The 13,047-nt window shown below is 44.4% G+C and overlaps 1 protein-coding gene across 1 annotated transcript in view; it reads left to right on the forward strand.

Moving 5' to 3' along the window:
* Positions 1 to 228: 228 nt before the first annotated feature.
* LOC136590510 (vomeronasal type-2 receptor 26-like) overlaps positions 229 to 13,047 on the forward strand; it is a 40,329-nt gene continuing 27,510 nt past the window's right edge. The window contains exons 1-3 of the mRNA XM_066588378.1: positions 229 to 284; positions 1,208 to 1,499; positions 7,917 to 8,729. Of these exons, the coding sequence (XP_066444475.1) occupies positions 229 to 284; positions 1,208 to 1,499; positions 7,917 to 8,729 (1,161 nt within the window). The remainder of the gene's footprint in view (positions 285 to 1,207; positions 1,500 to 7,916; positions 8,730 to 13,047) is intronic.

Consider the following 13,047-nt stretch of genomic DNA (forward strand, 5'->3'; position numbering starts at 1 on the left):
CGTTAGCCGTGACCCCTTTTCCCGTGGTAGTGGTGGAGGTTACAGGGAACATTTGGTGGGTAACATTAGAAGGGGGCCTATTGCCGGGGACACATTGTCCATGGGGTCTGGGGCCCCCACAAGCAAGACAATCTTCCAGATAGCAGGGATTCTGCTGCCTGCATCTGGGACAATCCCAAGCTGGACCCCTGAAAGGATTATTGTCCGGTGCTGGGGGAGCCGTAGAAGATGCGGGAGTTGGGTAGGCAGGTGGAAGCTCTTCTGCAAGGTTTGGATAAAGACCCGTAGGAATTGACGGGGTTGGTGGAGGGGCCAGAGGACAATGAACAACTATGCCTTCCCTGGCCTCCGTGTCCCAGTGTTCGTCTTGGGCTTTCCTAGATAAGTCTATTATGGCCTCGATACCTTTTTCTAGCTTTAAGTCACGTAGCATTTTAATATTTTTATTTTTAAATTGGGACCAAAATTCATAATTGAAAGTTCCCGCCTTTTTAAGTCCTATTTGTCTGTATATTTTATAGGCTTGTTTACTGATATCCTCCCCCGCCCTCTCTCTTATTATCTCGATAAGGGTAAGATATGTTTTAGACTGTTCTGCCCCCATCTTCATATGCTCACTATTCTTCACGAAGTATACAGGACACTATATCACACAGTACTTTATAGGAGGACACACAGTCTTCCTTGTCCTGGAACAGTTTTACAGCATCTTCCAGCAATCACACAGATTACTTCGGAGGGTTCAGGGGAGACCACACTTTGCCTCTCAGGGAACTTTTGGTGATGTTATAGCAAAGCCAACAAAAACAGATAATTGCCAACGTGATACAAACAATCAGTACAGAAACTTCAAGAATTCCCTCAGGCAACATGGCATAAAACAAAAGGGTATGAGTTCTTCCGTCTATTACAGTTTCATGAACATCATACGTTAAAACATGGCGGAGTATTCTTAAAAATACATGCAGCGACGAACCTTCTGCAACATTTCATCACACAGTGTATCTTTACACACCATAAAAACTACACAACCTTAGCCATCTGATTTCCTGAAAATCTAGAATCCATAGTTGTCATGAAGGTTTTTCCACAATAGAACATAAAAATATCAAAATGGTAAAAATATCAGTAGGGTTAATACTTACTGATCAGATGGTCGCCAACACGACCTCCATTCATCTCCTACCACTTTATCTCATCTCCACAGACCCGTGCCTCAGTACTACAGGTATCTTCTGACTTTCCGTTTCGCTATTGAGGAAATTAACCGAGATCAGACAATTCTACCCAACATCTCTCTGGGATATCATGTATATGACTCGTGCTCCGAAAGCAAGAAATCTGTGAGAAGTGTCCTACAGATTTTATCAGGACCCGGAAGGACCGTCCCCAATTATTGTTGTAGAGAGCAGAGGAATGTAGCCGGATTTATTGGAGACCTGGGTTCAGTATCTACGGTGTCCATGGCTCAAATACTAGCCATATACCGATACTCACAGGTAGGTGGCATCCTCATGTCCTTAGCTCTGTCAGAAAAACATGTTTCTGGTTCTCATTGATCATTGAGACTCGGATCTTAGCTGCATAGGTCGGTATCACTGAAAGGATAATGATAAAATATGACTTTTAATAATTAGAATTAAAAATCAGGAACTGCTCATAGCTAACAGTGATGACATTAATATGAAGCAAAGCATAAACCCAAAAACACAAAACCAAAAACGACACAAAAGAAGGGAGGACGGGGGGAACGCACCATGAAATGGCTGGATCTCCTTTTGTAGTTGGTTATCCCCATAGGCGTATACAAAAATGGCCTCTAATGGGTTTCCAAGCACAAAATGTGATAATTTGTGTAATACACACCACGATCCTTCATTTATTAAATCATGTGTGTTGCAGTCACAGGCCCTTGGCATCATAATGATTGATCATGGAGGTGAAAGCACACTGTTTATTGGCAAATGCCACCATGCGAATGCGACCTCATCGGTGATGAACCATCAGATGCCGTATCAATAGTTTGTGTTAAATGTCCTAAAGTGTAAGCTTTGGTTGTATTGTTGTTCTTAGGCCACTATCAATAGACCTTACACGCATCCGTTGTGGTACCCATCTAGTGACGTGATGAGCGATAAACTCTTTTTATAACAACCGTTGTTTGACACTACGCACATTGCAACCACGTTAATGGTATCATCAGGGGTCCTATATGTGGATGTAACATTTATAACCATAAGCACAAAATGCAATGAAGGTCTAGGTCTAACCACCCTATTCCTACACCCGATCTTAGCACCATTTATTATTTGTATATTTCGAGCTGCAGGGTGATTCCCTGTTCCATCATTTACATCAGATTTGAGTTCTACGTATGCATTTTATGCTAGTATTATAATTGTTACATCCACATTACTGTCACTGAACGGCCACTCCTAGTAGGATATGAGGTACCAAGGATCAATGAACCAAAAAAGAAACTGGTACTTTCTGATATAGGACCGCTGATAGTTTGGTTGAAACATGCGCAGGGTCAAATAATGGTTGTTACAAAAGACGAGTAAATTAATGGATGTTATAAAAAGAGTTTATCGCTCATCACGTCACTAGATGGGTACCACAACGGATGCTTGTAAGGTCTATTGATCTTGGCCTAATAACAACAATACAACCAAAGCTTAAACTATGACATTTAACACAAACTATTGATACGACATCTGATCGTTTGTCACCTACTAGCTGATTACCCGGCGTTGCCTGTGTATTTCTTTTTATACTCACTGACTTCTCCTGTAATTTTTGTTGCCAATGGCTATTTCTTATACCGCTGAGGTAAAATGAAAGCTGCACTGTGATTGGTGCCTATGGGTAACACAGACTTCCTTTCGGACAGCTTTCATAAGAGTGGGTGCTGGACTCATTTCTGCGTGGTACATAGTGGCTCAGTGCTAGTGGGAAGCTGTGTGGTAGTTGGAGCAGAGGAGGAGGTTGTCTGTGTAAGATATCGGAGGAGCAGGAGGTCTGTATAATAGATTAGTATTTCAGGAGGAGGAGGTCGTCCATGTAATAGATTAGTGTATGATGAAGAGGAGGTTGTCTGTGTTAGATAAGACTGTGAAATAAAACCCATCTGCTCAAGTGCAATTCCTGCATTCCCACACCCCTACCCATATACATACTCACAGACAAGTGGTCGTTAGTAGTTTGATTATCCTTTCAGTGATACCTTGTTATTATAAGGATACCCATGACGTCTATACTGAGTATGCCATTTTCCAAATAAGGAATATGGAAAAATACCTCTGCAGCGCCACCTATAGGAGGGTGGCATTCCTTCAAATTAACGTGACTTTTTCACAAGTCTTAACAATGATTGGGAATAGAAAACCAAGGCAGGAAACCATCCACAGACAGCTGCTGTTTTTCTGGTTTGGTTTCCTATTCCCAATCATTATTAAGACTTGATAAAAAGTTACATCGATTTGGGAAGATGAAACAAAAGTGGACCTTTTTGTACAAATGCACAATGTTATATTTGAAGGAAAAGAGAGCACTCAACACCAACACCAAAAGCTAATGCAACTGTGGAGCCTTGTGGAAGGCGGATCATGGTTTGGAGCAAATAGTGGAAGGAGCATCATGGTTTGGGGCTATGATAGAAGCAAAAGGTTTTTTCAGGCAGCACTCACTCAACATCCACAAAGGCAGGACCAAAATCCCATGCAATGCCACGGAATCGGCATCCCAGATCTCAGTTCCACATAAACAGCATATAGTAGAAAGTGAAGTCCACAGCAGCATAAGTTGATGCATAAAATCTTTGTATTTTAGTCCTCCATGTAGATTGCGGCGATCTACATGGAGGAATAAAATACGTTTTTATGCATCAACTTAAACTGCCGTGGACCTCACTTTCTACTATAGTTTGGGGCTACAGTGGAGGAAGTATCATGATTTAGGGCTATGATGGAGGGGTTTCATGGTTTTGGTGGCTTTGGCATGTGATCACAGAGGAAACAATGATCAAACTGAAGGGTGATGCAACAAGACAAGGATCCAAAGTACACAAGTGATAACATAAACAATGGTGGTAAAAAAAAAATGTTTTAGAATGGCAAAGTCAATCCTGGCCTTAATGTTATAGAGATGCTGGGACATCAACTGAAGAGGGATGCTCACACAAGGCATCCCAGAAATAATGATAAGCTGTAAAACATTTTCAAGGATGAATGGCCCAGCATTTCTCAATATTGTGTAAATCTTATTTGTAGCTACAGCCCATCGCAGAATAGACATATTTAAAACTAAATTGTAGTCAAACTATTAAAAAATTCAGGCTGAAAACACATACAGAAGCTGAGTAGTACCCACACATGAAGTTTGGAAAGTGCAGGGCTGTAAACTTTGAGACATACACATTACATAAAACTACATAGACAAACCCCTGTTGGTATCCAAGATGAAGGAATCCCTATAAAGTATACAGAACACAATGACCCATAAAGCAAAGATTGGTAAAAGGAAAGAGATCTGATTTAAGGTATGCCAACCAGTAAATGGGTTACAATGTAAGGTTAGTACACTGAGAATGACAGAGCCAGGATTGTCTTAGTGCCTTCATTCATTCAGCATGGATCTAAAATATGATCCTTGGATTAAACAGTAAGTTGATTTGTGATTTTCAAATGTAACCTAGAATGATTTTTACTTTACAGAGTGAATTCATTCATGGTTTAGTACTAGAGATGAGCGAGCATACTCGTCCGAGCTTGATGCTCGTTCGAGTATTAGGGTGCTCGAGATGCTCTGGAAAGCAATGGGCTGCGGGCGATCTCAGGATGAATTTTTGGGAAGGGCTTAAAAATATAAGCCCTTACCTGAAAATCATCCTAAAATGTGTAAAAAAAAAAAATAAAATGTATACTCACCTTTCCACTGCAGCCGGAGTTCAGCCGCATTCGGCCGGCAGTTCTCCTGAACTGCTCTGTGTAGTATTCAGCAGCCGGGGATTTAAAATCCCCGCCTGCTGAATGAGCTGCCTCTGATTGGTCACAGCCTCACCAATCAGAGGCAGCTCTCACTCACACCCATTCATGAATTCATGAATGGGTGAGTGCTGCCTCTGATTGGCTCAGCGCAGGGACCAATCAGGGGCAGCTCTCAGCTGTCAATCAGAGGCAGCACTCACTCACCCATTCATGAATTCATGAATGGGTGTGAGTAAGAGCTGCCTCTGATTGGTGAGGCTGTGACCAATCAGAGGCAGCTCATTCAGCTGTGGCAGAGGAGAACGATCTTTATGCTGACAATGCGGGGGGGGGGCGGGGGGCACTCTTGTCGCTATTGTGGCTTAATAGTGGGACCTGGGAACTTGAGATGCAGCCCAACATGTAGCCCCTTGCCTGCCCTATCTGTTTCTGTGTCTGTTTCGTGAATTTCCCAGATTTTCACAAATGAAAACCTTAGTGAGCATCGGCGATATACAAAAATGCTCGAGTCGCCCATTGACTTTAATGGGGTTCGTTACTCGAAACGAACCCTCGAGCATCGCGGGAAGTTTGACTCGAGTAATGAGCACTCGAGCATTTTGGTGCTCGCTCATCTCTATTTAGTACACGTTGGTTCATGGTTTGACGTGTTTCACCATAACAACAGCTCATCAGGAACCTACAGAACCTATTCTCTCAATAGAGAAAAAGGCAATGAAAACTTCCCAGATTTTGGGAGGAATCAACTATAGGATCTATATGTAACAGGACCCAACCTAAGGGGTTGTATGAATACTCGGTCCTAATAGGCAGTTAGATAGTGAGAGTTTTCTCAACCTTCGGCTAATAATATAGTCATACAGAGACTCGGTTAGGAAGTAAAGAGGAAGAAATAACTGGGTTTTCAAATTAATCTCTGAGGGAGAGGTGGGATAATAAACTATCTATGTTAGACCCCCATTTCTCAATGTCTGCTCTATATCAACCTTCACCTTGTAGTTAGTATAACCACAAAAACTAAGTCCCTTTGAGGAGTACTCGCACCCTAAAATCATTTCTAGGCTAGCTTAGAACAACCAGGTTACGCAGCTAAGGCTGTTCCTGGACCTAGAGGGCTAGGACCAGGTTAGCTAAGCTAAATAGTAGATGGAAGCATAACACCTGGCTGTATGAAGCTTAAGTTCTTGTGTAGTGGCACAGCATATGCTTTCCTGCCCCCTCCATGAATATCATATTTGCTATGTCTAATGTTGATGTACTGTGCAAAAACTGTCAAGTCATCGTGCTATGTGTATTGCACAGCTGCAGCACGTGATGGGTTAACTGTTTGCATGAGACTGGGATATGACTGTCCCTTAAAAGTAGCAATTTATGTCCTGTCACATGGTGTGTCTGAGATTATAAATGTGTGTGATTGAGAGCAGGAAAGTTAGTTCCATTCAGGGTTCATCTTCCTAGTCTAGGAGAGGAAAGCACAGAGCAACATGGGGGTACCTTTAACCCTAATGTGGTGAAGATGGAAGAGGAGGAGAGGTTTCCCATTGTGAAAGGACCATGAATGCTAGAGGAGTGATCCCCAAAGAGAGAGAAAGCATGAGCTGAACATGAGACTAATTGTCCAAGGCCCAGTGCAGAGGTACTCTAGTTATTTCTGAACTTCCTACATGAGCCTCCTAAAGTCTGGGATCACCACGTAGAGCTACTCTTCTTCAATTGTTCACACCTGAGCGTCCTGAAGTCTGGGACCACTGGGTGGAGGTACACATCTTCAATTGTTAACACACAGGTGTTCTGAAGTCTGGGATCGCTGTGTGGAGGTACTTCTACTCAAGTCTGTCTTAATGCTTGCACTTGGAATATTTTTTTTTGCCTTGTACTGATGGAAGTTCATTTCAAGTAAAGTTTCGCCAAGCCCTGACTGTTCCCATGGACCTGAGGTACATTATATCTGTCTGTGGCTCATTTATTCTCTGCCAAAGGTCATTCCAGTGTGTAACGGAAAAGTAGTGTCACCCATGACAACACCTCAATCACTGTTCGCTATGTTTATTGGGCATCCCTTTCCAAGGAGTGTCCGGAAGAAGCCCAGCAGTGCCCTGGCTGTGGCTACATGCAGTCCTCTGGAAGGGAGCGTGGTAAGTGCCGCCATGACAAGCCAGCACCTTGTCGTCTCAACTCCTTAACGTATGCCCTGTGTCCAGGATCTAGATAAATATGATTTAAAAATAATAAAAGATGAGACGTGACCTGTAGCCCTGATGGTGGACTATAGGCAGGGGCATAACTATAGGGGATGCAGTTGCACCTAGGCCAAGGAGCATTAGGGGGCCATAAGGCAATATAGAAAGCCCAATACTATAAATAAAGCATTATAGTTATGGGGCCCTGTTACAGTTTCTCGTGCGGACGGTGCGCTGAATACATGAAACACATGCTTCTTTAGGCACTCAGTGCATACTCCCATCCTCTGTGTGCCTCGACAGAAATGTATGCCTGTTCCCAACAGGCCCACATTTCTGGCATAACTTAGGCCAGTGTCTGGGATAAATTATTCATAAGTTTCTTGGTACACCCTCCAAACAAGCTGCACCCACTTTTCAAAGAAGGTTGCAGGGCTGACGCAGAAGGCTTAAAAGTCACGACATTTTTGTGCAAACGGTCCTTGCAGAAAATGTTCCCCATTGTGTCTGGCTATAATTGTAACTTAGATACAACCAGACCACATTTTATAATCAGTGCAGAAATGTGTGGACTTCATTTACTGTTTCTTCCATCTGCAGTTAGAGTCCAAGAGCGGAGGTTCTGCCCTATGTGTGGGCTAGGCTGCTATTTCATACCATCAATCATTTCTATTTCTTTTGGTTTTCCATTAGATTCTAGGCTATTTATTTGGCATTAATACTTGTTTTATATCATTACTCTTTATAGATCAGTTATGGGGCAACAAGTTCTGTTTTAAATGATCGACATCGCTACCCAACTTTTTACAGGACCAGTCAAAGTGCCCAGATCAGTTGTTTGGTGTTATCCAAGATAATGAAGTTCTTTAGATGGACATGGGTTGGGATTGTATCTTCAGACGATGACAGCGGTAATGAGGAGATTCGGATTTTGACACAATATCTGACCATGAATGAAATCTGTGTGGCCTACACCATAAAAGTAAAGCGTGTGAGCTTAAATGCTATACATGAGATAGAAAGAAAAAACATGGAGATCATCAGCAAGTCATCAGCCCAGGTTATCATACTCTGTGGGACGTATTCTGTATACCTTGCAGATTGGTTACACGCATTACGAATTGTGTTGCGGGATAAGACTCTGGTCTTCGGTCCTCCATTTGCTTTAATGGCAGCTCTTATAGAACATCACAAAGAAGCATTAAATGGGAGTTTGGCTATTGAACCTTCTCGGCTGCCTCTTCCAGATATGAGCAGCTTCTATGAAAGTTTCCAGACTGTAAATCATCCAGAAGACATGTTACTGGTTCATATTTGGCTGGTAAATGTCCACTGTCTATCAAGACATCCCCGAATGAATGAATTACATCAGTTTGCATACAATAAATCTCTTCATAACTGTACAGGGACAGAAAGGGTCACAGACTTTTATAACTTCCAAGACCCTGGTCTCTCTGACCGAGTCTATAAAGCTGTGTACATATTGGCTCAGGCTCTACATGATCTACGCCTCACCAGGAACTGTCAATCTGCAGAGATAAATTATAAGTACAGTCACCTGGTAAGTGCAAAATGCGAGTGCCCATAAACATCTTATGGTATAACTGATATGTATGCCCATCTGTACTGTGAATAGTTGATCGTTGGCACATTCACCAGTGTTGTGTACCTACTGACATTATATTGCACTGCTAATGATGTTCTCCCTCTCCTAACATTCACTTTATTCACAAGCTGTTGGCAGAGATATATGTACGATGTACATACTCCATGATGGTAGTAATTGTACACAGTAAAGGCTCTCATACACATTAGTGTTTAGTCATCCAATCCACCTATTACAGCTGGGCCAGACAAATCTCTAATTTCTATGCGGGCTCCTCAACTTCCTCTGACAGATGAGTTTGGAGAAAAAAAGTATCAGGGACCTTGATGTCTGAGCCTTGTGTGGTGCAGAGTGTAAGCTCTCACCTACAATTAGAAGGTTGCAAGTTCAATCCTTGTGTGGTTCAGGTGGCTGGCTCAAGGTTGACTCAGCCTTCCATCCTTCTGGGGTCTGTAAAATAAATAAATAATTACCTGAAAGTGCTGCAGAATACGTTGGTGCTATATAAATAGCAAGATTTTTTTATTTTAATGCTTGATCCTTTTGTTCTCTTGAAGAAAGTTTGTATGGCTGTGACCTATCCCCCCTAAAGATGTAAACACCCAGCCAAGCCCAACAGAGCTGAGGGACACAATGATCATTCAGCCAACAGCTGTTGAAGGTGTGTGGGCACCTTTAATTTAACCCCTTGGTAACCAAGCCTACTTGTACCTTAATAACCAGGCAAATTTTTGGAAACCTAACATGTGTAACTGTAACATAGAATAACTCCGTAAAGGTTTTGCATATCCAAGTGATTCTGACATTACTTTTTCGCCACATATTGTGCTTCACTTTGGTCGTAAAAATAGACTGATATAACTTGTGTACATTTGTTAAAAGCAACACAATTGGGAAAATTGGGGAAAAATTGTCTTTTTTTTTTAATTGCAATATCTCAAATATGTGCAAACATACTGTCCAGATTTTTGATAAGATATATACTCCATGTGTTTAACTTTATTCTGGAAGCGCATTTACAAAACTTTAGTTTATTTTTTTTTAGCATTTAAAGGTGAATATCCACTAGCGTTTTTCCACTCGCGAATTCGCTGCGTTGTTTTTTTTTCCAGATGTCAATGGGACTTTGTAATGTTAAAATCTCAATGCAGTTGACGTTTTTGCTGCGTTACCATTTTAACATTAGAAAGTCCCATTGATATTTGAAAAAAAACAAAAACGCAGTGAATTAACAGCGGGAAAAAAATGCTAGTGGGTAGTCACCCTTAGAGACATACAGATTTAACATTCATTATTAAAATTTTGAGGAATATTTTGTTTTCCTGCACGAAGCCAAGTTTGCAAACGCTCAGAGGTGTCAGAATGATAGATACCGACACAAATGACCCTATTTTGAAAAATACACCCCTTAACGACCGCCAATATGCCTTTTGACGGCCTCCCAAGCTGGCTCTCTCCTAAACCCCCTGCCCCTCCCCTGAACCCCCTGCCCCTCCCCTGAACCCCCTGCCCCTCCCCTGCACCCCAAAGCAAAAAGTTTTAGTGCACCTGGAAATATAGAAAGCTGCCAAATCCATATTTTGTAAATAGAAACTACCAGGGACCCTTGTGATTGGTCCATGGAGACATGGATGGCTGTGATAGTCATATCACAGCCATAGATGGCATGTGTTTTGAGAATTATGCACAAGATTAGTGCTGTATGATGCTCTGCCCTCTCAGAGCGTTTTCTGGGAGGAGAGAGAGAACACGTTCTTCTTGCGCTGTGACGTGCCGTGCTAAGCTAACCCACGAGAAAAGGTTAGCAGAGGCAGGCGAGGGCCCCCGCCTCTACCTTGCCCAGCTTCTCGGAGGGGGTGCCCAGGCTTGGGGCAGTCACCTCATTCTCACACCACTGCATGGGAGAGGGGATCACAGAGAGTCAGACGGTGGAGACGGGCAGGCCCCCGCCTCTACTTTGCCCAGCTTCTCGAAGGGGGTGTCTAGGCTTGGGGCGGCCGCCTCATCCTTGCACCGCAGTGTGGGAGAGGGGCTCGCAGGGGCTCACATGGCAGAGGTGGGCGAGGGCCACCGCCTCTACCTTGCCCGGCTTCTCAGAGCTTGTGTCTGGGCTTGCGGCGGTCACCTCATCGTCGCACCACTGCGTGCGAGAGGGGCTCACATGGGGGTCACACGGCTGAGACGGGCAGGCGCCCACATCCACCTTGCCCTGCTTCTCAGTGGGGATGCCCAGGCTTGGAGCGGTCGCCTCATCTTCGCACCGATTGCGTGGGAGAGGGGCTCACAAGGGGTCACATGGCAGATATGGGCAGGCGCCCACCTCAGCCTTGCCCGACTTCTCGGAGGGGGAGCCCAGGCTTGAAATGGCCACACATTGGCCCCACGGCCAGACAAGCAGAGTGGGGACTTGGCAGGGAAGAGGGGGACTCAGTCGCTCTGCCCCAAGGGAGGCAGCGGTGGGGGAAGGCTGTGGTGCATTGACTGAGTGCGTCCCCACTCCTCAGCACTTTGAGAAAATGTGTCAAAGACCACAGCTCTTTCCCATTGGCCCCGACAAGGTGCTCGTTGTGACGTTTTGCGAGTCCTTACTTTACCGACGTCGGCTCTATCAGGGGAAACTCGCCTGCTCCTTCCGCTTTCTGGGAAACGCTGCTCGGCCCGGAGCGCCCAGGATTTTCCTCATTCCACGTTACCATCATTAGCGTTACCATCCCACTGCTTTGCCTTCTGAGAAGTTTGCTGCTAAGCATAAAGGCCAACGCTTTGTGGTTGGAACAGGAGACGGGGATGACAGTATGTCGCTTAATAGCCAGACCACCCTCATGTCTATATTTCAGTGCGGTTTGGAGGAGGAGGGGGAGGAGGAGAAGGAGGAGGGGTAAGAGCCTGCTGGCCACACTGCAGAGGGTACCCATGCTGCTTGCCTCTCATCTGTTCAGCACGTATGGGCTAGTGAGGAGAGCGATGTGTTGCGTACTGGTACCCTGGCACACATGGCTGACTTCATGTTAGGCTGCCTTTCCCGTGACCCTCGCGTTAGACGCATTCTGGCCAAACATGGATTACTGGGTGTACACCCTTCTAGACCCACGTTATAAGGAGAACCTTTCCATTTTCATTCCCGAAGAGGAAAGGGGTACGAGAGTGATGCAATACCACAGGGCCCTGGTGGAAAAAGTGATGCTAAAGTTTCCATCTGACAGCGCTAGTGGCAGAAGACGCAGTTCCGAGGGCCAAGTGGCAGGGGAAGCGCGGGGATCAGGCAGCATGTCCAGCACAGGCAGGGGAACACTCTCCAAGGCCTTTGCCAGTTTTATGTCTCCCCAGCAAGACTGTGTCACCACTCCCCAGTCAAGGCTGAGTCGGAGGGAGCAATGTAAAAAGATGATGAGGGAGTACATAGCCGATCATACCACCATCCTCCATGATCCCTCTGCTCTATACAACTATTGGGTGTCAAAGCTGGACATGTGGCACAAACTTGCACTGTACACCTTGGAGGTGCTGGCCTGCCCTGCCACTAGCGTCTTGTCAGAGAGGGTGTTTAGTGCAGCTGGGGTATCAACTGCCAGCGCCGACATGCTTACACTCATAAAGATGAACAAAGGCTGGATTTCTCCAGACTTCTCTTCTCCACCGGTGGAAAGCAGTGGAACCTAAAGATTCTTTTAGCTGCAACAGGAGAAATATGCATCCTCTCTCTAACCCCCAAAAAAGGAAGAAGTAACTTGGTCTATCCCTTTCGGAACTTCCTCCTCCTCCTAAAACAGCATGTCATTGTGCTGAAACGCCAATTTTACGGGGGTTAAAACAAATGTTGTCGGAGGGCTGTCTCCAGGCTCTGTTGCAAATAAAGCGACAGCTACATTAAAAAAAAAATGTTTATGGCTTTTACCTGCTTTCAGGGTTAAGCAATTTTTCAGGGGTACACTTGTACTCTTGGTACACCGATTTTTCAGGCCCTCGCCTATACTCTTACCCAACAAATTTTTCTTACCCTCGCCTATACTCTTGGCAAACAAATTTTTTCAGGTGTTCGCTGATACTCATGGTACACCAATGTTTGAGGGGTTCGCCTGTACACTTGCAAAAGAAAAGTTTCAGGGGTCCGCCTATACACTTGCTACTAAGAGGTTTTGGGGGTCTGCCTATGCACTTGCTACTAAAAGGTTTGACGGGTTCGCCTATACTCTTGCAAGAGAAAATTTTCGGGGGTCCACCCATACACTTGCTGCTAAAAGGTTTGGGTGGTCCACCTATACACTTGCTACTA

Source organism: Eleutherodactylus coqui, chromosome 1, assembly GCF_035609145.1.
Source record: "Eleutherodactylus coqui strain aEleCoq1 chromosome 1, aEleCoq1.hap1, whole genome shotgun sequence".
NCBI classification, from domain to species: domain Eukaryota; kingdom Metazoa; phylum Chordata; class Amphibia; order Anura; family Eleutherodactylidae; genus Eleutherodactylus; species Eleutherodactylus coqui.